Source organism: Drosophila miranda, chromosome XR (genome assembly GCF_003369915.1).
Source record: "Drosophila miranda strain MSH22 chromosome XR, D.miranda_PacBio2.1, whole genome shotgun sequence".
In the NCBI taxonomy this organism is placed as follows: domain Eukaryota; kingdom Metazoa; phylum Arthropoda; class Insecta; order Diptera; family Drosophilidae; genus Drosophila; species Drosophila miranda.
Genome location: NC_046674.1, coordinates 5,017,583 through 5,043,007, shown reverse-complemented (window position 1 = coordinate 5,043,007; position 25,425 = coordinate 5,017,583). Strand labels below are relative to the sequence as shown.

At 44.8% G+C, this 25,425-nt stretch overlaps 2 protein-coding genes and 1 long non-coding RNA gene across 4 annotated transcripts; 1 reads left to right on the top strand and 2 right to left on the bottom strand.

The window, feature by feature from the left end:
* Positions 1-17,086: 17,086 nt before the first annotated feature.
* Positions 17,087-17,524, bottom strand: LOC108165565. The gene is made up of 2 exons (XR_001775974.2): positions 17,418-17,524; positions 17,087-17,336 (listed from the first exon to the last, which is right to left on the bottom strand). It is a non-coding gene; the product is annotated as an uncharacterized LOC108165565 (long non-coding RNA).
* Positions 17,525-22,556: 5,032 nt separating this feature from the next.
* Positions 22,557-23,982, bottom strand: LOC108150996 (60S acidic ribosomal protein P0). The gene is made up of 3 exons (XM_017279346.2): positions 23,873-23,982; positions 23,663-23,756; positions 22,557-23,605 (listed from the first exon to the last, which is right to left on the bottom strand). The coding sequence occupies exons 2-3, from the start codon at positions 23,714-23,716 to the stop codon at positions 22,706-22,708; spliced, it is 954 nt and encodes a 317-aa protein (XP_017134835.1). The 5' UTR covers positions 23,717-23,756; positions 23,873-23,982; the 3' UTR covers positions 22,557-22,705.
* A 331-nt stretch (positions 23,983-24,313) lies between these two features.
* LOC108150998 (dnaJ homolog subfamily B member 4-like) lies at positions 24,314-24,954 on the top strand. 2 transcript variants are annotated; one of them, XM_033387819.1, is made up of 2 exons: positions 24,314-24,403; positions 24,467-24,954. In XM_033387819.1, exon 2 carries the CDS (start codon positions 24,468-24,470, stop codon positions 24,855-24,857), a length of 390 nt encoding a protein of 129 aa, XP_033243710.1. In that variant the 5' UTR covers positions 24,314-24,403; position 24,467; the 3' UTR covers positions 24,858-24,954. The 2 variants fall into 2 exon arrangements, with proteins under 2 accessions (XP_033243710.1, XP_033243709.1); XM_033387818.1 differs by having other exon boundaries at positions 24,337-24,954.
* The last annotated feature ends 471 nt before the right edge of the window (positions 24,955-25,425 follow it).

Here is a 25,425-nt window from a genome sequence, read left to right as displayed (position 1 = left end):
CCGGAGCCGGAGCTGGTGCTGGAGCCACCTCAGTTGGTGGCTTTCCTTGGGTTTCGACCGACTTGCCTTGGCATGGCTTGGTTAGATAGCGATAGCGGCGGCAAGTGCCATGACTATGACTATGAGCGACATTGTGCGATATGATAGCGGGCGGACGCGCATTTTATTGTCGTTGTAAATCGTTGCCGTACGTTTCGGCATTAATAAAAGTTAGCAAATAACTTGACAGAGCGAGATGGAGCATGGCAGAGCGGAGGGGCGAGAGAGAGAGAGAGCGGTATGTCAGGATGGCTCGAAGTGACGCTGCGACGTTGTCGTCGAGGGTTTCGGTTTCCATTTTTATTGTGCTCGTCATCAAGTTGATTGTTGATGACTGCCTCCAGCTGCCTGCCGTCCGAAGCCCCACCGTCCTCTGGGAGTATCTGTATCTGGGGGTATCCCGGGCACTCTGGGATATTCAAGGATATTCGTGCAAGAGGCACAATGAAATTGAGTAATTTGTTGGGTCAGGCGGTCAGCGTTGTGGTTTGCATAGCCAAACAGGTTTCCGTTGCGGCTGGCTCCTTCCTATTCCTCCTCGGTTCCTTCCTCTCACCTTACACCGGGCTTCACTTCTGATTGATGTCTATGTATGGGTTTGTAACCTGTCCGAGTGCTTTTTCCCAGAGAGGGAGTGCATTCGAATTGCACTTGAAGATGCTCAGGGAAATGGGAAGATGACGACTAGCGATGGACGATAGTTTTTCCAGAGTTGATTTGTAATACGCTTCCATATCGAATGACTACTGTGAACGGGAACGGGAATGGGAGTGGGAATGGGAACGGGAACGGGAATCTCCCCGATAAGCCAGCACGCACAGACGCGTCTCTGCCTGTCAGCAACCTGAGGGTTCTAAATTACAAGTACACACACACACACACAAAGACAGTGAAAGAGAAGAGTAAGGTGAAACCCAGCGAGAGAGAGAATGGGAAAGAGCGGTGGGTGTCAAGAGAGTTGCCAGGTGAAGTCAGCAGCAAATAGATTAGGCAACGAATTGATGCATACCTGCCAGGCATGGGCGGAGAAAGGGGTGAAAGGAGAAAGCAGACGCAAGGAGTCTCTGAGGCCAGAGAGAGTTAAGAGTTGTGATAACCAAAAACCGCAAGAGGAAGACAAGAGGAGCAGCAGGAGCCGAGTTGGTAAAGAAGTTGCCTGAAGGAGCAAAAGTCACAGCCAGAGCTGCATATTGAGCAGAGCCTGATAAAAGGCTTTCGGCCCCCGCCCTGAAATTGGTTATTATACCCCGCTACCCAGTAGAGTAAAAGCATATACTGTGCCCCTGAAGGGATATGCAATAGAAGTATTACATTCTGTTGGTGGAAACACCTTGATCTCACTTCTTTAGCGGGTATCTTAAAGTCGTATGATCCGCCATGGTATTCTTAGTTGTTTTAACTCTGCTTTTTGTTGGCATTTGGCAAGTTGCAAGTTTCTTGTGGCAAGCGCAGCCATGTAGATATGCAAGCACAAAGAAGGAGCAGCAGCAAAAGATTAATAGAAGTCGAATTTCGGGCAAAAAATAACCCAAGTCCGTACTCTTTAATGAACAGAGAGAGAGAGAGAGGGAAGGACATGCAGGCGGGACGGGACTCTAGTCAGCTTAAAGCCTCAGCTTTTCAAATGGCATCTCGTTAGCGCTCAAGTGATTCAACAGAATGCTTAACATGCCTAATGTCATTTGACACAGCGCTCAAATTAATAGCCAGCCACTTTTCACCTGACCAACCCAGAGCCACCATTCCCCACTCTCTGGTGGTGTTTTTCGTACGCATTTCCACCACTCAAAATGAAAATGTTACATTTTCTTACCGCCGTTCTTTCAGCTAATCCGCAGCACACACACACACACACACACAAAAAAAAGAAAACAACAGAATAAGATTCGAGGGCCAAACGTTTTGATACCCTTGCCAATTAAGAAATCCCATTGGATTGGCATTAAATGTCTAGGGAATCTTTTGAATATTTGTTGTCCGAGAGAGATTCAACTGAAATGCATCGATTAAACGAGATTCTTTAAAAGAATGTCTTGAATTTCTCCAGCTCCTTTCTTTTAATCCAACGATCTATCGCTGATTTCATAAATAAATTAAATATTTCCATAGTTAGATTAAATATATTTGCCACAAAATGTAATGTGTTATATACATTTTAAAATGCTTTAAATAAAACTTAGATTGAAAAAATTCTTTTCAAGTGAATTTCATACTTTTTTTTACTTTAAAAGCCGAATATTTCATTTAAATATGGCTATGCAATTTTTCTCAAATATCTGATCAATTAAGTAATAGCTATACCTTCGGTAAGGGTATCATAAGAAAGAAAAGAAAGAGAGTAAGTAAGAGGCACAGCTGAAGTACTGAGCGTTTATAACAGAGCCCTAACAATTCCCTATAATAAATGGCCACGACTCGGTTCAGGAGTTGTTCGCCTCTCTCTGATTTTTATGCGTTCCTCCTCCAGCAAGAGGGGGCAAGGGGGCCCTCATATATAGAACTTGGCAATAAAATGTGAAATGCGAATGCCAAATGTAAGCGACACACGAGTATATGTACATACATACATACGTGTATGTGTATGTATATGTGCAGGAGAACTGGCCATTATGACTAATGGTTGACATTTAACTTAATCTGCTTAAGATGATTATTGAAAATGAGTGCCACTTATGCCAAATGTTGCGTCATAAATATTCATGCACTCCACAAAAGAAGAAGAAGTAGGCGTGGGAGAGGCAAGAGGCAAGAGGCAAGAGGAGAAGCCGAGGGTATGAAGAAGAGCCACACGAAGAGAAGGCATCGCGATGCCTTTTATAGGAGACGCCTTGGCTAATAGAAAGGCATAAAAACTTGCCAACATGATTTATACATAAATATACATAAAATCCCTACCCACCAACTACCCCGCTGCCCCCCTCTACACTGTTATCAACATAATGCATATGCATGCCGCGTTTATATATGTATATGTATGTATATATTTTTATACACCACCCCATAGCAAGAATACAACAACAATAACCACAAGAAAAAAAACTCATTTCGAGTTTCGGTTTCATCTATGTATGTGTGCAGTCGTGAGTGCGTGCGTGAGAGTGCGTCTGTGGCTGTGAGTGTTTGAGTCCAGAATTTGATTTATAGGAATTTGGCGTATATTTTACAATTTAGCGGCCATAATTCATTTTGTCGGTTTTGGCGATTCGATGCGTTGCGATGCGCTCTCCCTCTTTCAGAGTAGAGCATTAAGATATGCATATGCAGTTCGACATTTATAGGCGCTACAATGCAGCTTAAGATTTGTGTGTGTGGGAAGAGGGGGTTTAGCAGGCGACAGGGACGACAGGCGATGGGAAGAGACAGATCAAAGAGATTATTGGTATAATATATTGACCGAGAGAGGAATGTGATATTTTAAAAAATAAATTACATGTGTGGGGAATGTTCGCAGCGGAACATAAGTTGAAATTCAATATCGAATGGCTACCAGTTGATAATATACTTGGGAATGTATCCAGCATGAAATTGGCTTATAATCAAATGGATTTCCTTTACTGAAATTCAATTAGAGCTCAACTGTTGCTCACTGCTTGGCTCATCTAGGATAACCGAACCTTGGCACCCTTCCATGCTTTCATCTCTCTCTCTCACTCCCTTTACACCACGCTCAAGCTCGCTCCAACGCTTAGGCCAACAGCTGTTTGTTGGAGGCTGTTCCCGGGTTCTTCTGACCATATTGCAATTGCCAGAGCCAGAGCCAGAGCCAGGGCCAAAAGGGCAGGGGCTAGGGCCAGGCTCGAGGGCGTAGATTTTGGGCCTGGCCTGCGGTTATGTTAATGAGCTTGCACACAATTAGCAGCTGCTGCTGATTCTGCTCCTGCTCCCGGCGCCCGGCGCCCGGCTCTCAGCTCACGGCTTCTGCTGCCATCAAAAAGGGACACAGGGACACGGACACGGACACGGGGCAGAGCACTCCAGGGGAACTCCAAACCATTTCGATGTAGTGGCATTTGTGCTTGTCACTTCAATTATGGTAAATATTTAATGCAATCGAGGGGTGGCCAGAGAGGCTACCAGGAACTGGATGAATGTTGGATGGGGGGCCGGAGGGCGTAACCATATAATAATCAACGCAAAATCAGTTGCGCATTCTAATAAATAAATAAATAATCCTGGTCCGTGCTTTAATTACAGAGAGCGCAAAATTAAATTGAAAATAAAATGCCGCAGATTGTGTTGTGGACGGACATGGGATGGATATGGACATGGGCATGGGTTAAGGGATAAAGGATACCAGAGGATATATGTATGTATTAGGGTAAGTGACATTTTATGTTTAAAATATGTTTAGCGGATGCAATTATTGGATCCACTTTGAATATGAAATCAGCATTGGAAAGCCTGAAAACACTATTCAAAATATTTCCGAATCTACTTCAAAGGTAGTGAAATTATTTCAGCTTTCCAGAATCTAGGTAGCGATTCCTAAACAATTCCTAGAGCACATATTCACTCTGAACCATGCAATAGATTGATTCATTCGTTTCACTGGGCATCCGTCAGTCGGTTCGGGGGGCACTTTCTTTTTTTTTTTTTTGCCCCAACACGATACTTTGATAAATTGCATTGGCAATTTGCATTTGAATATTTCAAACACGAATCTAAAAACCGCCAGCCAGCCAGTCAGTCAGTCAGTCAGCCAGTCAGCCAAGTGGCTGGCCAGTCAGCCATGGCCTGGCATCATTTGAGCTATCGAACTGAAAAATTTCCTTTTAAATTACAAAATTGCAAATTAAACTGCAGCACTGAGGACTGAGGACTGAGAGAGAGACAGTTGTACAGTGCTGTACAGTACCCAACAATCAGTTCTTGCTCTTTGTCTGTCTGCACTAAGAACAAGAAACACACGACACGCTTTCTCCCTCTTTTTCTTTCCTTGGCTCTTCTTACAGCTGTCTGTCTGTCTGTCCGTCTCTCTGTCTGTTTGGCTGTTAGTCCTTCTGTTGCTCGGTCACATAATTCAATTCCAGACGAAATACATGCAATTTCTTTTGCCAGAAGAGAGCACAGCAATACATAAGTAAAACATAATTGAATTCAAATTTGTGCAATCGTAAGTAACTAAGATACAATTATGTACGTGGCTGGTACTCTCCATTCTACATTCTCGAGTCCCCAGTATCCATCTCCAGCTCCATCTCTATCGCTATCCCTGTGGCACTCCTTGTCGCTCGTCTGAGGACTGTCAGGTCTCGTCATGACTACATTTTGACACACAATTGAAAGGCGCTGAGGACACACGCACACACACAGCACACACTCCTGGCCCTCCTCTTCCCCTCGGGCAGGGACTCAGGACCCGGGCAGACAATGAAACGTAATCACACTAATGGCTCCAGGAGCAATGAAGCGCACGTAATTGGTAAAGAGCCCGACAGTGTACAGCAGTGTAAGAGTGTTGCATAGCGCTGCCAGCAGTGTTGTGTAGGGCTCTTGTAGTGGTGCATTTGCAACTGATGCAACTAGAGGTGGAACCCTGTGAAGGGATCACATTTATGGCGATGCTAAAATATTTCTTAAGCGATCTTTCAAACTTCTTCGGAATCTAGGTATGTAGGTATATATATTTTGTATCACTATAATCCCGCCACCCCCACCGCCCAAAGCCAGTACCAATCTGTCCTGATTGCCATCTACAAACAGTGAAATTTCCTTGAAAATCACTTTACACCGAGACCCAGAGCCTGAGCCAGAACTATACCCAATCCCACCCCTGGGCATCCGCATCCCCCTTTGCAGCCTTGCATCGCCCGCCCCGCACCGCCCCGCACCGCCCAGCACTCATCTCGTCTCTATTATGTAGAACACGCTTTTGTGTCGCTATATTGGTTAGCTTTGGTGGTTGGTGGTCCTGAAGAGTTTCGGGCTGAGCTCGGCTGGGCTGGGGGTCCCACTGGGTCCTGCCAATGCATTGCATTTTCGTACGGCATGGCATAGCATAGTTTTTGGGGCGTAAGCAAAAGTCGTTGACGCTCGTTACCATTACCTCCCCGCCTCCCCCCCCCCCCACACACACACACACACATACACACACACACCCATACAGATACCTATACATACACATACAGAGTCGTACAAATGATGACATGTGATGTGATGTGATGTGATGTGAAGAAACCTGCGCCAAAGAAATGCAATTACATGTTACCGTTACCGTTGCCGTTATCTGTGTGCTTGTGTCTGTGTGTGTGTGTGTGTTAATGCGTGTGTGCCTGTATGTGCTGGTGTGTGTTTTATTAATGAGTTGCTCGCTGCCGCCGAGAGTTTGAGTTTGAGTTTCAGTTTGAGTTTGAGTTTGAGTGGAGGCTCCATCATCATCTCCATCTCCATCTCCTCTCCTCTACTCGCTCGAGTCCTGTATTCTGTATTCGGTGTTCTGTGAAGTTATGTCCCCAGCAAAAGTTGCAACTTTTGCAGCGGCATATTGAAAAATGATGCAAGTGTCTTCATTCTTCCTCTTTTGGGGGCTGGCTGGGGCTTCTTCCTTCTCTTGCTTTTTAATGCGAAAATGAGCGACTGTCAGTCGGATAGATGGATAGACAACGACAGGGGGGCAGGGAGGCTTACCACAAGGAGGAGTCATGCATTTCTTGCTGAAAATTTGAAAAAATTTTAAGACAGAGACCGAGACCAAGAGAGAGAGGCAGAGAGAGTAATGAAAAGTTTCAGAGAATCTCGAGAAATGAGAATGTCGTGTGTATGTGTGTGTGTGAGTGTGTGTGTGTGTGTGTTTGTGGTATACTCTACCTCGTAAATTAAAAATCAATAACTCATTTGCCAAACGTCGTCAGGCAAAGTAACACAAAAGTTGTCATAACCAATAACGGTGAAGGCAACGATCATCAACCAGGATAACCATCATGATGACGCTCACGATATGGGGCTTAAGGTGTACACTGTACAGTGTACACTTTTGTAATTTGCGTCAGTGCTGAAAGAGTTATGGAACAGTATTAAAAGTGGGGTTTGGACTGGGACTAGGCCAGGAGCTGGGGCTGGGTGGCATTTGGGAATCTGGAGTAATGGGTATTAAGGAAAGTTTACCGGGTTCACTGGGGATGATTCCATCAATGAAAGTTTCTTAATGAGTTTGGTAGCTGATTAAACAACAAGAACAATGAATGAATGAATGAATGAATGCAGCAATGCGGAAATGGAAAACTTTAAGTGGAGTAGTATGGATTTGATCAGAAAATGTTATGCTGGAAAATTTCGTTATGAGATTATTATAATGCGTATTTGTATGCTGGAAGCGGGTACGCAGGAAACTCAACAATTTGCCCTGGAAAATTACATTACAATTAATTGCATAGTAAAAGAAACATAACCACTTTTAATTTAAATATTCGGGTTTTAATTACAAAACTGTGAAATTTATTATAATAAAACACTTTAAAATAAGTATACCTGCTAAGTCCAGCATTTCAATTGCACCGCCTGATGTCATTTGTAAGCGTGAATTTGAGCGCATGACAATAAGCACCAATCAGCACTTTCAGATGAGCGGAATATTCAATATTTGGCTCGTAGGCGAGTGTAACAAAGCGGATGTAAATGCAAGAAATACAAAAAAAAGTTTCAATGGTTTCTGTTATACGGAAAACTGTTATACTGTGTGCTATCATCTCTCCCTGTTCTCCCACCCTCCGCTCAATTCGTCAATAGATCGCTTGGAACCGAACCCGCCTCTAATCTCTATAATTGATGCAGTTGGCTGTTAACCTACATGCTGAAAACCCTCTAAGCAGTTCTGTCAGCTCCAATCAAATCACCTTCCCCAAAAGTGCACTCCAGCATTAGCCTTGATTCTTCCGGGTTACCTTCCCCCCAACCCATTTCATATCAGTTTTGCCTTTGGCAAACGCAACACACCCACAGACAGACCTGACATATATCAGAGTGATCCCATCGGCTGGTCGGGCCAGGCCTGGCCTGGCTCACTTAACTCAGTTTAGTGGAGAGTGGGCCGAAAAGCCACAGAACTGACAAATAATGCTAATGAGCGTACAAAAACTGCCATTTTCTAACCAATGAACTTCCGTCAATTGCCGGCACAGAGGATGGGACGTGGAGACACAGAGTCAGTGCAGTGGCGGAGGGGGTGGCGGAGGGGGTGGCGGAGTGGAAGGAGTGCGGTTCGTTGGAGTAGTGCAAATCGGACGCAATGGTTGCAGAAATGGCGGCCCGGCGCTTTGCCAAGTGCTTCCAACGAGGCTGACAACCGAAAATTGTGCTGCACTCTCTGCTATAATAATAGTTAGTAGGGCAACCGCAGGGCAGACACACAGCCAGGAGAAGGAGAAGGACATGGCTGCAAGTAGCTGGGCGTTGATTGGACTTTCTCTCGGAGCCCTCTCACAGCGGCTGCCTGACTGCCTGGCCGCCTGCTGCCGTCGGGCATTTATGTCAGTTTGTCACGATAGGCGATGGAAGCACAGAGATTACCTTGGTTAAACTTAACAATGGCTCCATGCCATGGCAGACACCAGGATCCACCCCTATCCACAGTCAGGAACCGAGCCCGAGCTCGAGCCCGTGCCCGGGCCCGGACCGGGCTCCATCCGCATCCACATCATCAAAATGCAGCGCCTGGCCGTGCCGGTTGTCGGTTGCCTCAGCCAGTGCCTGAGCCCAGAGGCTAACCAGCAAAACGGTCGACAATATGGCACTGTGTGGCAAGGAGCAGCTGGAGAATGGGCTCACTCTTTACTGAATGTGCAACACTTTCCCATCGCCTGTGCCCCACTGTGCGCTGTGAGGGGTTTTGGAGTTGGGAAAACTAGGAAAACGTTTTGGGCTCGCGTGCAGAGCTGTTGAATCGCATTAAAATCAGTTTGCTGCATCTTCACTGACTGCAATTTTCGGGGCAAGGACAACACCGGCATGCCACTCTCCTGCAGAGAGTGCAGAGAGGAGGGATCGGGCAGTAGTGGGGTGGTGGGGTAGTGGGGGGACTCCCTCGCTCGATTGGCTGCTGTCAGCAGCATTTTATGTTAATTTTCATTAGCACTGCCAGCGTGGCTGGCTCGGCTGGCTCGGCTGGGCAATTTGTATGGAAAGTGAATTTGAAACTTGGTTACCCACGGTCTGTCCACCCCTCCCCCCTTCCCCCTTCCGCCATGCAGCCATTCGAAAAAACTGTGCCAATGGGCAGACTCAATTTCTGTGGCGCCCTCTGCCGCTGGATGGGTGTGTCTGTGTGTGTGTGTGTTTGAGGAGCAATAAAATTGGACAACAAAGTATTTTTCAATTAGCCAAACGGAGAGCTTTCGGGAGCTGCTGGGAGCCAGAGATGAGCTCGTAAAAACAATAACTGTAAACGTGTCTCTCCTTTCTCTCTCTCTCTCTCTCTCTCTAGCAACCCTATGGCTCTTTGTTATGGCGCGTGAGTTTTTGTGGAACAATTGCAGAAATGGTGGGGTTTACACGGCAGGCCCGAGGCATAAATTGTTTAATGGTTTCGGCATTCTTATTCTTTCGCTTTTATGACAGTCCTACCTGGAGGGCCAGCATGAGTATCACCGACGCACAGCATCCATCCATCCCTGCTGCTAATGCACCCACATGGACTCGCCTGATTGAGCACTTCCATTCATCGATTCCATTAGGCAATCATCGGCATCATCAGCTTAATGAATTTCCATAAATTTTGCGACGATAATTAAGCGATAGCATTTCTTCAGCCCTGTCAAAATTCATTAATGAACGAATATATGTATGCGCCCACAGCACCCCAACGCACCCCACCGCATCCCACTGCATCCCACCCACCCTACTGCATCAATCGTTTGCTGTTTATGGGCGCCTAATTACAGCAATCAGGGAAACGAAATGGAATCAAACGAAACGAAACGAAACGAAACGGAACAACAGCCGTAGAACTTTCCCACAGTTTCCATACACAAAATTCGTATGTAGTTGAAGGAATAATTTCCACTTAACACTAATTAGTGGTGACTCCAACTGGAGTGGAGGGGGCAGACAAATCGTGTAAGCAAGTCAGTGCAGTTAGTGGATTTTATAGGCCTGTGCCCTGTGCCGTTCCGCTTGCTTCATTAAGCTGCATTTTCAGGCCAGTCAGCAACAGAACAGAACAGAACAGAACAGAGCAGAGCCCAAGCAACAGAAAAGACCCCACAGCCACAGCAGATTCGAGAACATTCATTATATGCACCACACATGACTACAGTGGGCATCACTTAACTGAAATGCACGCAGAGAAAATAGCCCTGAGAATCGAATGGTTACACATAGATTTGAATATACATATATATGTACATATAACGATACCGTCGTCATATCGGCGCGATTGGTCAATGTATTGTATTGTATTCTTCTAGGCGTACGTAACCAGATAACATAGGGTATTTCTCTTGATCGGCTTACCTTCCTTAAAATGATCATCTGCTGGAATTCGTTAGTAGATCTTGAACATATGCAGGGAGCGAGAGATACAGATAGATAGAGAGGGAAATGCTGTGCTTAAATGCTCAGATGGTGTCGTATTTCCGTCTTTGTCTCTCATTTAGGTTCCCCACTGTACTGCATTATATATGAGCTGCTTATGTGTGTGTAAGTGGCACTTGACTTGTTCGACATAAACATGAAAATGATGATGTCACATTTGCACAATTGTGCGTACAGCAGCAGCAGCATCCAGAGATTGGGCCCCCCCTCCCGTAATTGTTATTGTAGGCCCCTATCCTGTCCCCGTACCGTGCCGTTCCGTTCCGTTCCGTTCCCCTTCCTGTGTGTACTTAATGCGCGTAGTAGATCGTGCAAGCGTGAATCTGTTGATATGGCGATTAAAAATCGTACTGCCCAATAAAAAAAACCCCCTCTCTCTTCTCACCATTCTACAAACGAGTATGGGTGTGTGTGTGTGTGTGTGTGTGTGTGTGTTTATGCGTACAACAATGGCAGACAGCGCCACGCATTCGATGGGATTTCATTTTTGAAATTTCCCTTTTTTTGGCATTCGACATGCGATGGCAATGGCGACGGGAACGATAAAACAAAAGCCGATTTTCAGTTGAAAAGTTTAATTGAACAATGATAATGTTGGGCAGAGTTTTTTCCAGCGACGACCAACCGAATGTCCGCACATAAAAAATGTCAAACAAATATGCACACACACACACTGGTACACGGATGAAATTGTATTTATAAATGCATGCCTACAATGGTGGGGGGCACTTTGCTATCATAACAATGCAAATTGGTTAAAAGCCGGGCCAATATTGTGACTGATTAAAGATCAGGGCCCCGCGCAGAGTTCAATAGTCAATCCATTATCAGGACTAATCATACTCCATCTCTGCCTCCTGGCGAGATGCGAGTGTTCCTGCCACTTCCACCCTTTGACACTCTCAACATTCTGTCATTATTTCCTATTTCCCTAGCACTTTCAACTTGGACTAATTTAGCCCTGAGGGGCATTAACTCCATTTAAACTTATCGCCAAAAGTTTCCCTAACAATGCCAAAGAAGAATGAGAAATCTGGGAAATCAATTCATTGCATTTCCATTTTGAGAGATGTCCAGAAGAGCCTTATGGCAACATAATTCCCCTGACACAAAAAAGCACAGAACCGATTGCATTTCAACACTTGTGATACTCTTTCAGAGGGTCATATTCGTTAGTGCTAAAGTTGGCAGAGGAACAAAATGATCAGTAGTAATAAAAGATGGTTGTATAAAGTGTCCGGTAAGTACACATGTATCAAAAACTATGCGTGGGGGCCGGAATGCCACAAAGATTAAATTACCACATCAGGCCAATGATATTATCAGTCCTAGGACGAAAAGTACATATTACCTACTTTAGTGCATTTTTTCCTGCAAAGTTGAAAAGATATTTCTGACTGCCTGTGACATTATTTAAGATATATTCATGAAACTTGTTAGGCAATGACCGATTTTTAAGGGTATAGAATGGTCTCACTAAGCTTCAGCTTTTATTTTCTTCCTTTTTGTTGCGCTTGAAGCCCCGAGGACATTTCAGGTTCTCTCCTTTCAACTGTGCGAAGTTTTTCGAGCATCTGAGGAGAAATTCTCCCCTGATGGGCCACTCCTGGCCCGGGGGCCATCTCTCAGTGGGTGGGCGGGGACTTCATTTGTTTGCCTTTGTTGCTGCCACAACAATTGGTGACGATTTTGCGTCAACGAAAAGTTTTGCACACTCTCCTGGTCCCGCTCCCACCCTGTCGTCCGCCTTGCCACTAATTAAATAAAATCTATTCTATTCTTCCGCTCCATCATACATATATATTTATACATTAATTAAGACTTTACAGTGCAGATGACACATGCAAGACAGGAAAGAAAGGGGCGGCACGGGGCGGGGGTCAGGGCCTGGCAGGGCAGAGGGTCTAAGCAAATATGACAAAACAATAATGAAAGCTTTGACACGACTAATTGCCTGCGGCGTTTGCTGTCTGCTCAGATTTAACTCTCTGGCTGGCTGGCTGTCTGGCTCCTAGGGTTGTGCTGGGTCCCTGTCCCTGTCCCTGTCCCTCTCCCTCTCGCACTCCCACTCATTGGATTTGTAATTGAAATAATGCAATTTCCGTTACTCGTTTCAAATACATTTCACAGGAAATCTCAAAGGGCTCGTCGACATGGCCCACCCGAATCCGTTCGCTGAAAACTTAAACCAAAATTCATTAAAACTTTGCATTGTTTCCCCATCAAACCCACTTACCCTCCTTACCCCCCTCCTCACTGATACTGCTACCCCGTTGCCTCTTCCGTTGCCGCTGCCGCTGCCACTGCCACCGCCACCGCTACTGCCACCGCCTATTTGTGTCTCTCTGTCTGTGTGTGCGCTTCTCTCTTATTTGAATAGGTATCCATTTTATTGTTTATTCTAGACTTTTGGTATAAGCATGTCGCGACTAATTCCAATTAATTCAGCAGACAAATATCCTCGAACGACGGAAGCCCAAAACTTGCAAACTTCCTTCGCTCTCTCCCCCTACCCCTCCCCCTCCCCCCTTTTTCATCCTGTCTCAATGAAATGCTGAGCATGCAAGCCAGCCGGCTCACTCAACGTACAAGAGCGACAGAGAGAGAGGGGAGGAGAGTGAGTGAGCAAAAGCGATGAGCTTTTGGCTTTGGCTTCAGCTTTGGCTAGTTGTCTGCCTTTGATTGTTGCTGTTGTTGTTGGTGGGCAAGGTCGCCTTCGGTTGCAGGGCGGAACAAACAACGAAACCTGAAAGTGAGGCGGCACAGTGGAGCGAGAATAATGTATCGTTGATAAGTTTTGGCTCAAAGACATGTTCTGCCATGAAGAGAATCACAGTGGTCCACATCTCTTCAGGAATGTTTTTTCGTTAATCAAGAGAATGTTCAGTACCGAGGAACAGAAGCTCCTATGGGAGATTCCAAGGATCTGACTAAAAAGGCTTCAAGCATATGCCTAAACTTGTAGAATGGAACAATTTTACACTTCTCGCCGTCGTATTTACCCCACTGTGACGCATAATCAAATTTCCCAAAATTCCGAGCGGAGTCAGAGGAAGAGGGAGAGGCGGGGGCACATTCGGAAACATTCAGAATCGGAATCAGAGTCCTGAACTTCTCCAAGTCCTGGCCCCGGCATGTGTGCATGTGTAAAATCAGCTTATAGCCTCTGCCCTCCACTCCGGCTCTCTCTGTGTGTGTGTTTGTGTGTGTGTATGTGTGTGCAACACAGAGTCAGAGTTTATTTAAGCAAGTTGAAAGTTTTTGCCTGAAAGATTTACCTTCTGCCAGTCGGGAAGACAGTCGAAAACTTCTTTTTGCAGCACCATTGACTTTTGTATTTGTTACAGTTTTCTTCGGGTAATTCAGATTTTAGCAATCTGCAACGTGCAACGCGCAACGTGCTACCTGCCGCTGTCAGCTCCCATCCCACCATCCCACTATCCCCCGCCTCGTCCTCTAGGATGTAATTTGTTTGTGCTCAAAATGCTAAGATGCTGAAATGAAACCCACACAGATTTCGACTTGGTGCAAACAATGGAGAGCAGTGCCAAGCGGAGCAGAAAGGTATCTAAATATATATATATGCGATATAGAGATTAACCAGAGAACTGGAACTGGAACTGGGCCTGTGATATGTTTATGCAGCCATAGGTAAGGAAAAACAATCCCAGACGCGCTGGGCGAATCTTCTCACAAGATTCCAATAGCAGAAGCACCACAGAAAATTCATTAAGCCATATCCATGCTCATTAGAAGTTCAAATAACTTTCAGATACTAGGAGAGCAAACATAACCCAAGCCTTAAAGTTCCATCAGATGGATATCATGGCCAAGGGTTAATTGGCTGAAGCCGGGCCGAAAAGTGAATGAAATGGATGGCAAATCTCGTCTGGCTGTTAATCATGTTATTACTTGGCAAGGCAATTAATTAATTTGAGCTATTTATATATTATGCATGAGCCGGATACAAATGTATCTGTATCTGGCCATCAGCACAGAGCGCACACACACATACGCGCACCCAGAGATGATGGGGGGCGGGGTGAAATTTGCTGAGCCAAGCTGTCAGAGACTTTGGTCATATTTGGTTTTATTATTATATGCATATGTTGACATTTACAAAGCCAACAGTGGAACGGGGGCTGGTGGCAAGAGGCGGAGGTGGTGGCAAGAGGCGGAGTTGGAGGCGAAGGCGGAGGTTTCAGCTTGTGCAAATAACTTTTTGTATCTACTATGATCCATCAGCAAATGCAGTGAACAAACTTTTCCCCAGCAAAAACATGATTTTTTAGCCCAACCCCAGACTCCTAACCCTCAACCCATGTCCTCACCCTCACCCCACCCTCATCCTCGCCGAGCACCACCGCTCAGAAACCATAAACCAAACACAGCAAAGACATTTAAACAAATCAAGCAATGAAGCTAAAAGTCTCTCAACCGTATCACACATGAGACCCCGTCTGTCCCCACAGTGGAGTGGAATGCTTCATTTAGCCCAAAAATGTTACGGAAAATACCAAAGCAACGTAAGGGTTACAAGAGTCTCTCTCTCTCTCTCTCTCTCTCTGGTTGGTTACTGCTGTCTTAAGTGATGAATATCTGGAGAGAATTTTGTATCCGCTTTAATGGATAGATTGCTTTAGCCGAATAAGACCCCTGGGACAGGGGACTGAAACCAGAATGGAGCGGAACCGAAAGCAAAAACGTACCAAAGCTAAGTAAGTAAACGGATCCTTTCATCAGACCCTGCTGCGGGGTTACTTTATGAGTACTAGTGCTAATTCGGATAGCAGATGTTTCGTCACTCTATTTAATTGAAACTTCAAGTGGAATCAACTGGAAAAAAAAAACTAGCAGTGTATCGGAGAATTGCGACTGTTTAGTCCATCAATTGATAGTGTTTATTTGGAATCCGTTCTGGTAGCCAACAAATCTACTTCCTACCTTCGACGACGATATTGTTCTCATTTACGTTCTCATTGGCCACGGTTTGTGCGGAAGCCCCAGCCAGAGCGAGGGCCAGGATCAGGTAGAGAAACCTCATGTTGATAGCTATGGTTTTCGAATGATTTTCGAATGTTCAGCTTACTGCTTTGGGGACCGGGCCCCACTTATATACCCTCATATTCCTGGTCATGCTTAAATGCTATTTTCAATGCATGTTTAATGAAAAGTTTAAGCTAGATTTCATAACTGGAATCAATGTGGCTGGTAACTGTTTCCTCAACTAAACACTATCGGTAGAGAATTCGGATGCGCTTTACTGGATCGATTCTGGTCCACAGGGACCACAGGGACAGGGACTGGATCAGGATCGAACGCGAGAAGTACTAAAGCTAAATATTAGTACAATATTGTTCAGTAGGTAACATTTCTCATTAAATATATCCATATACTATATTTTAGGGTAGTATGACGAGTATGACCTGGAGTACCTGCCTTCACTCATGAATCACCTATGATCATATGTAGATACAGAGAGATATCAAAACATAGGTATATATTGAGATGTATCTATGTTTAATCTTTCTCTCTCTCTCTCTCTCTTTATCTCTTCTCCAATGTGGCTTAGCAGTTAAGGGTGAGGTCTTATGCCACGCTAGGTTACCTATCATCGCACCTACATGTATGGGGTATCTGGACAATGACTTTCTACCAGATTTGTGTACAAAGATAATCAAACTAATCGTTCATAATTATATTTAGGTATATTTTTATCATATATTTAGCTGGGGAATGCCATCCCTTTAATCCTTCAAACCGATTATAGCGTTTATTTATCAACCCTTTTGGTCTCCACGAAACTACTTCCTACTTCCCTCCTTCGATGACGATTGTGTTGTTATTTCTGTTCACATCGGCGTGAACGGATAAAATACAAAAACATCATTTTTTGCTAGCCAAATGGTCTTGGAAGGTAGATTCCGCTAACTGGCGAACCCTATTTATACCCACATGCTTATTGGTCATGCTTAAATGCTACTTTTAATGGGTATTTATGAAGTATTACTGGACGGGAAATCTGGAACTAATAATGGTTACCAAAAGTACTTGGCAATTTCCCATTTGTATTTAATGTAAGGTTCAACAGGGATTCTTTAATATGAAGTTATTCGAATTGCTATATTTCGAATAAACTGTACTTTTTTCTACCTTTATAAATGGCTTGTTTCAATGAATTCCCGAAAATCTTTCGAAAATGTACTTCCATCTCTTGTTTGTTTCTCTAGTGCTAGAAGGTTGTACTACCTTATAAATGATTTAAATACAAAATTGTACGTACATATATTGATACGATAATTTCTTGGCAAAATTCAATACATTTTTTTTTTTAAGCTTAAATGTCTCCTAAACATGATATTTAATTCGATGTGATTCATATTATTTAAATTTTATTTGAATTCTTTGTTCTATCTCTTGACTCTGGGAGAAACAATCCAACATTTTATTGCATTCTAATTTCGCTTCTCCCACCCGCTTTCCAGCTTTTCCAGCCCCATTATTAAAGAGGCATGCTTGATTATCATTTTACGCAAATTAAAGATTTCTTTGCAAGATTATCTGTCCAAACCATAGATCTATCTACGACCAACTTTGATATTGTTGGTATTCTTATTGATATTCTCTCCACCTTTTCCACCTACTGGGCCTGGTTGTATTGGTTGATTTTGTGGCATTTGTTCTGCTGGTGGTCCTCCTACTTGGCCTGGTGGTAATGGTTGATGTTGTGGCATTTGTTGTGGCGGTGTTCCTCCTACTTGGTCTGGTGGCTGTACTTGTGTTTGATATGGATTTTGTTGATATTGCACTGGATATTGTTTTTGTTGTTGTTGTCCTTCATAACCCATTACCTGTCCATTATATTGGGTAATCGCCAGAGCCCCCCATATGATCGGGAGCAGAGTAATGCTGATGCACTTCATCTTAGCATTGGGAGCAGTGAAGCCAATCCCTGTTGACCGGACGCTTTTTATACCCGAGCCCCTGGCTCTCACCTTTCGGTGGTGCAAGTGTAGAGAATCGATGGAACCGTGTCGGGCTCTATTTCCCACTCAAAACTGGTAGCCACTGGAGAGAATTGATCGAACTCCTTAATGCTTCTGTAGCGGGCTGGTAACTCTAATGGAACTAATCCCAGGCAATGCTTACATTGCACGCATCTTAGTCACGGACTTTATGTAACTTTCAGGTGAAGTTTTCAACGTATGTAGTTTTGGAATGGGGTTGGGTTGGTGTGATACATATCTGTTTGTCCTGGCTTTTTCCAGGACTCCGTTTCGTCTTGTTTGTCTTGGCCTTTTGCTGTGATAAAATTACATTTTACACATTAATTTGTGTAAGTGGAAACATTTTACATGACATTTAAACTTGCGTCAGCTCACTCTCTCTGTCTGTCCCTCTACTGGTGACTGCTGGCTGTCTGGCTCCTTGCTGCTTGCTCCTTGTGGTTGTCTGGCGGTTGTTGCAGCTGCAAACCACCCAAAAGATACACCACACACTAGTTAGATAGACCGTGGGGAAAGGAGAAAGGGGAATGGGGATTGCCTTGCACTTTGTCTGTTGAGGCGGAATATGCCGCGTTCTGTTCTCAGTCCTCACTTTGAGCTTATTTTTCGGGGGTACAGTCTCTCAGTTCCTCATACCCAGCACATGCCCCAGCAAACTTTCCGCAGAACTGCAATGGTGTAAGTGGTCTCTGGGGGGGTGGCTGGGCGGGTGGCTATGGGGCAGCATTGGCATGGTGCGCCACGCCACGCCACGCCACTCCTCCCCGCCCACCACCACTGCGGTCGTGTAGTCAACTTCAACTTCACTTAAAATCCTTTTTGCCATTACGTTTCGATGCATATGAGGTTTTGTTTTGGAGGCAAGTGCTTCGGATCTCGCCGCCCTCTCCACCCTCAGCTTATTTATAATTTAAATTTGGCAAAAAGTTTTGCCAGGTTGCATTCCCAGCCATCGAGTGGGTGAACTTTACTTTTATGTAAATGCCGCACACACTATCACTATCCCTTTCCCTCTTCTCATGGCTCTGGGCCCCTCTCTTGGCCCGGCTCGATGTCATTCAAAAAGTTTCGCTTTTGGCCATGCCAGAGAGAGCCCATCAGCCATGAGCCATGAGCCATGAGCCATGAGCCAAGAGAGAGCCCTGTCCTGCTCTTTGCTGGAACACCAGCAGTCATTATGGCCTATGATTAGGGCTTTTAGAGTGCAGTTTAGTTGGGCTTATGGCCTGTGTGTGTGCGTGTGTGCGTGGACCTTTGACTGGGTTAGCTGCTGGATTATTCCCCATTGAAGTTGATTCCAGGGGAACCACTCATCCATTTATCTGTGGTCCAACAGCCGCCGCAGCAGCAGCAGTAGAATTCTAAGCACCCGAAAATAAATACATTTTGAGCAGCTTTATCAAAGCTGAAAAGCCTGCTCCAGCCAACAGCGTCCGCCGACCACCGTCCCAGCCCGAAAGACAGTTGGAAAACTTCAACCAATAAAAATTAAAATATTTAAGCAAAGCGTAAAGATGCAAAGCTCCGCAGTAAAGAAAGATACATGGACCAGGGAGAGCTTTCGGCTCAGTGCCGGCTTCTATTGAAGATTAAAAATTCCACACAACCTGCGTTGGAGCAGCAGGGGCGCGGCAGAGTGGGGTTCCGACCGAAAGTATCATTGCAAAAGTTTCATTCGCTTTTCTCCGAGAGATTTCGAGGCTGCGGTAAAAATGCCTGTGCACAAAAGAAAGAAAAGAAGAGAGAAAGAGGATTCTCTACCTTTCGTATGTGTGTGTGTGTGTGTGTGCTAAGTATTTTCTCGGTTAATTATGCAAAGATATACGCTTAAAATTTTGCAATATTACGTGCATATTTCAAATACCCGGTCCTGGAAAATTCCCGCTGCCAGCGTAAAAACGTAAAGCCGTAAAAATGCCTTCAAGGAGACAAGGCTCCAGCGATACACACACACACACACACACACACTCCAGACAGCTGTGCTAAGGAGTAGGGCCAAGGCTTACGCCTCGTGGGTAGCATGCCCCAAGACCGAGACCAGGACCACGACTAGGACCAGAACCAGAACCCAGACACAGGGCTCAAAAGTGTTCTTTTTTTTGGATGTGTCCAGAGACGAAGGATGCCTGCAATGGCTGACGCTGAGGCTGGGGCTGGGGTGGGTACGTGGAAGGTTACTCCCCTGGCACACGGATTTTTAATTGCTCGTTTGCCTTGCAATCATCGTTCGTCGTTACGTTTCTTGTCGTTTATTGTTACCGTTAACACAACCGTTACCACTGGCCCAGAGACAGCGACAGAGTGAAAGCGCGTTAGATGCTCCTCAGTTGAACCCGTTTTGTGTTTAATTAAAGTGCTCCGATTTTAATGACACCCACCATGGAGAATCACCAGAAAAAAGATGTGGGGTATAGGATTTATCCACTTTATCCACAGAGAACAAATCAGATCTTCAAACACGAAAGGAAGACAAGGATAAATGATCATAAATGTCCTAACTTAAAGCTTAAAAGAGAACATCTTGTAGTACCTAGTTCTCATCTACACCTACGAATATTCCCAAATCCGAGCAAATCCCAGTGTTTTTTCAATAGGCACCTGATAGAAATGTGTATAGATGCACATACATATGTATATGTATAGGTATAGGTATTCATGGCAATTGCTTACAACCTCAGATTTTTCCGTATCGAAGGGCGAATCTTAAAGTCCCAGCGACATGAAAGGGGTGTTGGATCGGTGGTTATGTTGTTGGGTTGTTGGGTGGGTGTTCCTCTGAGTGCGTGCTGTTGACTGTGATTTATTGGGGGCCGGGGCCGGGCCTCGTTTTGGGACCACCTCAGCTTGAGCTTCCCTGTTTTGGGCAACTCGAAACATATGCATAGATAAATTATACGCGGCAAGCGCCCCTCAACCACAGCAAATCCTCGTATCGGCGGGGAGAAAGCAAACATTTTGATGTGACGAGACTAAATTGAGCATGCTGTGCAGTCGGGGCGGGGGGGGGGGTAGGGGGCGTGGCTCCAGGTGCTCTGTTGGCCTCCGCCCGGACAATAATCCCGGGAATTTGTGTGTTCAGATCTCTATTCAATTTTTGTGTGGCTTCCCCTTTCATGTTTTCAAAAGATTTCACAAAATATGTATGCTTTTATTGTACGTCAGTCAGTTGGAAAATATATTTTTGTTTCGGCCATCAACGGATGTGTCCAACAGCAGATGCGATCCCGACTAAAGTTCAGTTCATTTGGAAACTCCAATTCCAATTCCCATTCCTTTTCCACTTCGCAGTTCGCAGTTCGGTTAAAGAACTGCTGGCCAAGAATCATTTAAGCCATTCCACAGGAGCTAAACCATTTTGCTCCAAATCTTTTGGCCAAACAAATCACAGCTGAGCACACACACACACACACACACACACAGACATTGTGGAGTGTGGTCGGTCTAGTGGGGTGATATACTAGTATGTCATGGCCCGGCATGGTATGCCCGGAGAACAGAACATGCATAACAGCAGCATCATCGTTATATCGATGGCATTCACATGTTTAGCACACAAACGAAATGCCAAAGCAAAAATATGCATACAAATCTATCTGTGTTCACATTGGATAGCCCAAAATCGAGTACAGTTTGGCGTCTCGTGGGAATGGGGGGAGGAGCTGGAGTCCATTCGAGAGAGAGAGAGAGTCGCATCTGTATCTGGGATCTGTCGACTGCTCCACATTTTGTTGTGCATTGCAAACATGGCGTTTGTGTGTGTGAGGCGATGCTGTGTGTGGTGACGTGTGGTACATACATATATCGTATATTGTCTATATGGGTCTTCTGCTGTCCGTCCGCCACATGGCTGGCTGCTGTCCCAATCAATTGTCCGACTGTCCAAACTTCATTTGTTATGCGCATCACAAAAATTGAAGCAAATCATTTTGGCAATCGCATTTTGATTTCGAATGTCGCTTGCTGATTGAGTGGGATGGTAGGATGGAGGATTTCAATGGGGGATTGGGGATGATTGGTCAATCGCCCCACAGTTTATGTTAATTTCGTCGTATATTTGCCGCCAGAGGCGCTCGAATTATGCAATGCCCTTATTAATTTATCTAGCAATCAAATGGGTTTCAAAGCCACATAGTGATAACAACGTGACACCGGCAACTCCATGCGATATATGTACTATCTATTAATTTATATTGAATGTTAAAAGTCTTCATTGATTTTGGCTATCAAACCCCATACACAAATTCTTATACAGTATTCTTATTATGTGAAAAAATTCTTAGCCCTCTCATTCTATGTTCATAGCTTTCTCATATCCAGCTGTGACTCAACTATCGCTTCACTCACGCTACCAAAAATCATCTCTAGATCCAATGAAGGCCTGCGGAGGATTTATTTTTGTCAGGGTTTCGGTCCTGGCTATTTATGCAGTGTTTAACTTGGCCCGCGGCTGCTCCTCCTCTTCTTACTCCTATTTTTGCTTATTTTCCCCGTCCCATGAAGGCGTGGCACTTTCACGCCCCAGTCGCGTAACTCATTTTCGCTCTCCAGACGGGCCAGAAAAGTGCCGAGAAAAGGGAAAGAAAGTTTCTTTGGCTGCCACTTGGCACATTCTTAATTTCTTGCGTATTTTGTCAAGACAAATTGAATTTTTATGAGCGTCGTCGTCGTCGCCGTCGTTTGCGAAAAGCAAAAGAAATCGCAAAAGTCGTCGACAACGAACGACGGCAGCAGAAACTTTAAACTTTTCTCATCTTGTGAAATTCATTTTAGCACAAGTAATTACTTTGTAAATATATGATGGTGGGGGGACGAGAGGCAGCAGCAGATGCAGCCAGAGTCCACGTAGAACAGCACATGCTGCCTTCCGGCTATTTAAGGGGCAATAAAGTGGCTTAAAGGTGTTAGGGGCGGCGCATAGAGGGCGCTAACGTGATCCTCTTTGGGGGTATCTCCTTACAAAGTAGAAACAAAACAGATTGCATATTTGCTTTCAAAACAGTTTACAGAATGTTTAATGCAACTCGCCATTGGGCTTGTCAAACCGCGACGATCATTTGCTTTAGGGACACACATTTTACGATCTTAGAGAGTAAACGCTGAAAGCAGCAACGGGCTGCAGGCGGCTAACCAGCTTAATCGAAGAGACCGAAGCCCATGTCATCGTCCTCCTCTTCGGACTCGGACTCGACCTTCTTGGCCTCCTCCTTCTTCTCGGCAGCACCGCCGGCAGCGGGAGCAGCCACAGCGGAGGTAGTGGCAGCAAACTTGCTGGGGTCCTTGATGTACTCCTTGATGGTGGTTGCCTCCTTGAACTCCACCTCTGTGGTGGCGGCGATGGCCAGCAGGTTCTTGAATCCATTGGCAATGCTGTGAGGGGCCGAGGCGATGGTCGGGTAGCCCACGGACAAACAGACGGCAGCCAGGTTAGCCACTCCTTGCTGGAACTTGGCGCGCAGATCCTCTGGCTTGATGTCTAAGATCTCAGGCGAGAAGATGGAGCCAGAGTCGTATACCTGGCTGACGATCAGACCGTACGAGAAGGGCGAAATGTTCAACATGTTGAGCAATGTGGCCTCGGAGGCGCCCACTTTGTCGCCGGGCTTGAGGATGGGCACATCGTTGATGATTTCAATTGTACCCTTGGAAATCTTGGTCGGGATGGACAGAGCCTGGAAGAAACTGGTCTTCTCGGGTCCCAAGCCAGTGTTCTGTGCTGGGATGATGACGTTCAGGGGAGCGATGGCACCCGGACGGGCTGGGGCGCGCACCTTCGACTCAAGCAACTTGTCGCGGACCTCGGCCAAATCGCCCTTGGTGAAGACAAAGCCAACATTGCCCTTGATGTGGGGTAGCAGCTTCTCCAGCTGGGGATTGTTCTCCAAATGACCGCGAATGGCCTTGCGCATCATGGTGTTCTTGCCCATCAGCACTACAGCCAGTCCGCGCAGGCTGGTACGGATGTTCTGCATCTGCTTGGAGCCCACATTGTCAGCGCCTACAATGAAGCACTTTGGAAACTCGTCGAAGAGTTCCTAGAATGGCACCTATGTTAGTGGCAATAGCCATTTGATGTGGCACACAACACTTACCACAACTTTCACGAAGTACTGAGCCTTCCATGCTGCCTTGTTCTCCCTAACCATATTGATTGTGTATTAGGGACTCGTTGAAAGAATTTAAGAACTGCAAAAAGAGCCACATATTCGATTAAAGGCGTTCCGTCGCATCAGTTTGTTGTTATTTTCTACCCATATATGCCAAAGATGGCATATATTTTCAAAGATTTAATTTCCACTTACCAAAGCAAGAACTTTTCACTGAGGTGACTTTGACCAAAATGGCCGAGCCAAGGGAAATCGTAAATACAGCTGCAAATCCATCGATAGTACTATCGTGTGCCACTGGCGGAGTTGCCACACAGATGAGAATTCCTGAAACTGATAATACAAATCATCTAGTGCGACAATACAGATGTCATAATGCAGTATTGCAGTCCAATCAGTACGAAATTAGCACCGAGGACGATCAAGTTTATTGGTCGAGTTCCACCACTCTAAATACCGATATGATATGAATACACAACGATAGTTTTTTTAGGGTTGGTGGTTTGCATATGCACAGGTGATTCATGTACCGCAAATAATAATTTCAGAGTACGAATTAAAAATTTAAAATTCATTTAAATAAGAAAAAGAATTTTGTTGATAGCGGTGTTGCATGTGCTGAAAATATCGATGCATTGCTCCAAAACATCGAATCTATCGATAGTGCCCTCTATGGTTTGACAATACTTAATCGTCTAAAGTTCTCCTCCTGTTTTAATGAAATAAGTAAGAGTAAAGCTGCTCAGGCAGTCAGTCAACGTACAGAAGTCACATTCCACTTTATATCAGAATGGGAAAAGATTACTACCAGATACTGGGCATAAACAGAAATGCAACTAAGGATGACATCAAAAAGGGATACAGGCGGATGGCGCTCAAATACCATCCGGATAAGAACGACCACCCCCAGGCCGAAGAACAGTTTCAGGAAGTTGCCGCCGCCTTTGAGGTGCTGTCAAACAAGGAGAAACGAGAACTTTACGATCAATACGGAGAAGAAGGTCTCACGTCTCAAGATGAGGCGGCGCAGACATTTGCCCAGCCCACACCTGATATGGTGCCCTTTATGTGCGCAGTGGGCGGAACCGTCTTATTTGCCTTTGCAGCATACAAAACGTTTCAATTTTTCTCGAAAAAAAAGAACCCAGATGTAGACAACGACGAATCTTCATCTGATTAAATTTATTGTTAATTTACTAAACGTACTTTTCGGTGTTATTGTTATTAATTTTTTCGAATAAATAAAACAGCTGAGTGTCATCGATATTTATCCAAAACGATAAACAAAATTATGGTAGCTCAAAAAAATATCAGATGGGAGGATTTTTGTGCATTGATTTGATGTTTTGGAAATTATTAAAATTATGTCGGTTGACTAGAGGAACATTACCGGTGTGGATTAGTTACAATTAACAAATATTAGATAACAAAAACAACAAAAAAGTTTTCAAACTCCCGGTCACGACATTCCTTGCGATAGGCCGCAGCCAAGGACCATATAAATATAGTCTTTGCCGCAGCTGAGTATATTTGAGAGGAAAGTTCTGTACCTCCCATTAAATAGGTCAATAAAATTGCAAGTAGAAATTTGCAGGTATTTGAAATCAGTTATATCGAAACATTAAACATATATTGTAAATTTTATATAGGATAAAATGGACAACTTCAAAGTTTTGGGAGTGAAAAGAAATGCTACCTGGCAGCAAATTAGAAAGGCCTATTTTAATAGGGCCTTGCGTTTCCACCCA

Bases quoted from the DNA above. Each gene is read 5' to 3' on its own strand.
- LOC108150996 (XM_017279346.2), bottom strand. From the start codon at position 23,716: ATGGTTAGGGAGAACAAGGCAGCATGGAAGGCTCAGTACTTCGTGAAA. The intron at 23,606-23,662 runs GTAAGTGTTGTG...GTGCCATTCTAG, and splicing joins AGTACTTCGTGAAAGTTGTG to GAACTCTTCGACGAGTTTCC.
- LOC108150998 (XM_033387819.1), top strand. From the start codon at position 24,468: ATGGGAAAAGATTACTACCAGATACTGGGCATAAACAGAAATGCAACT.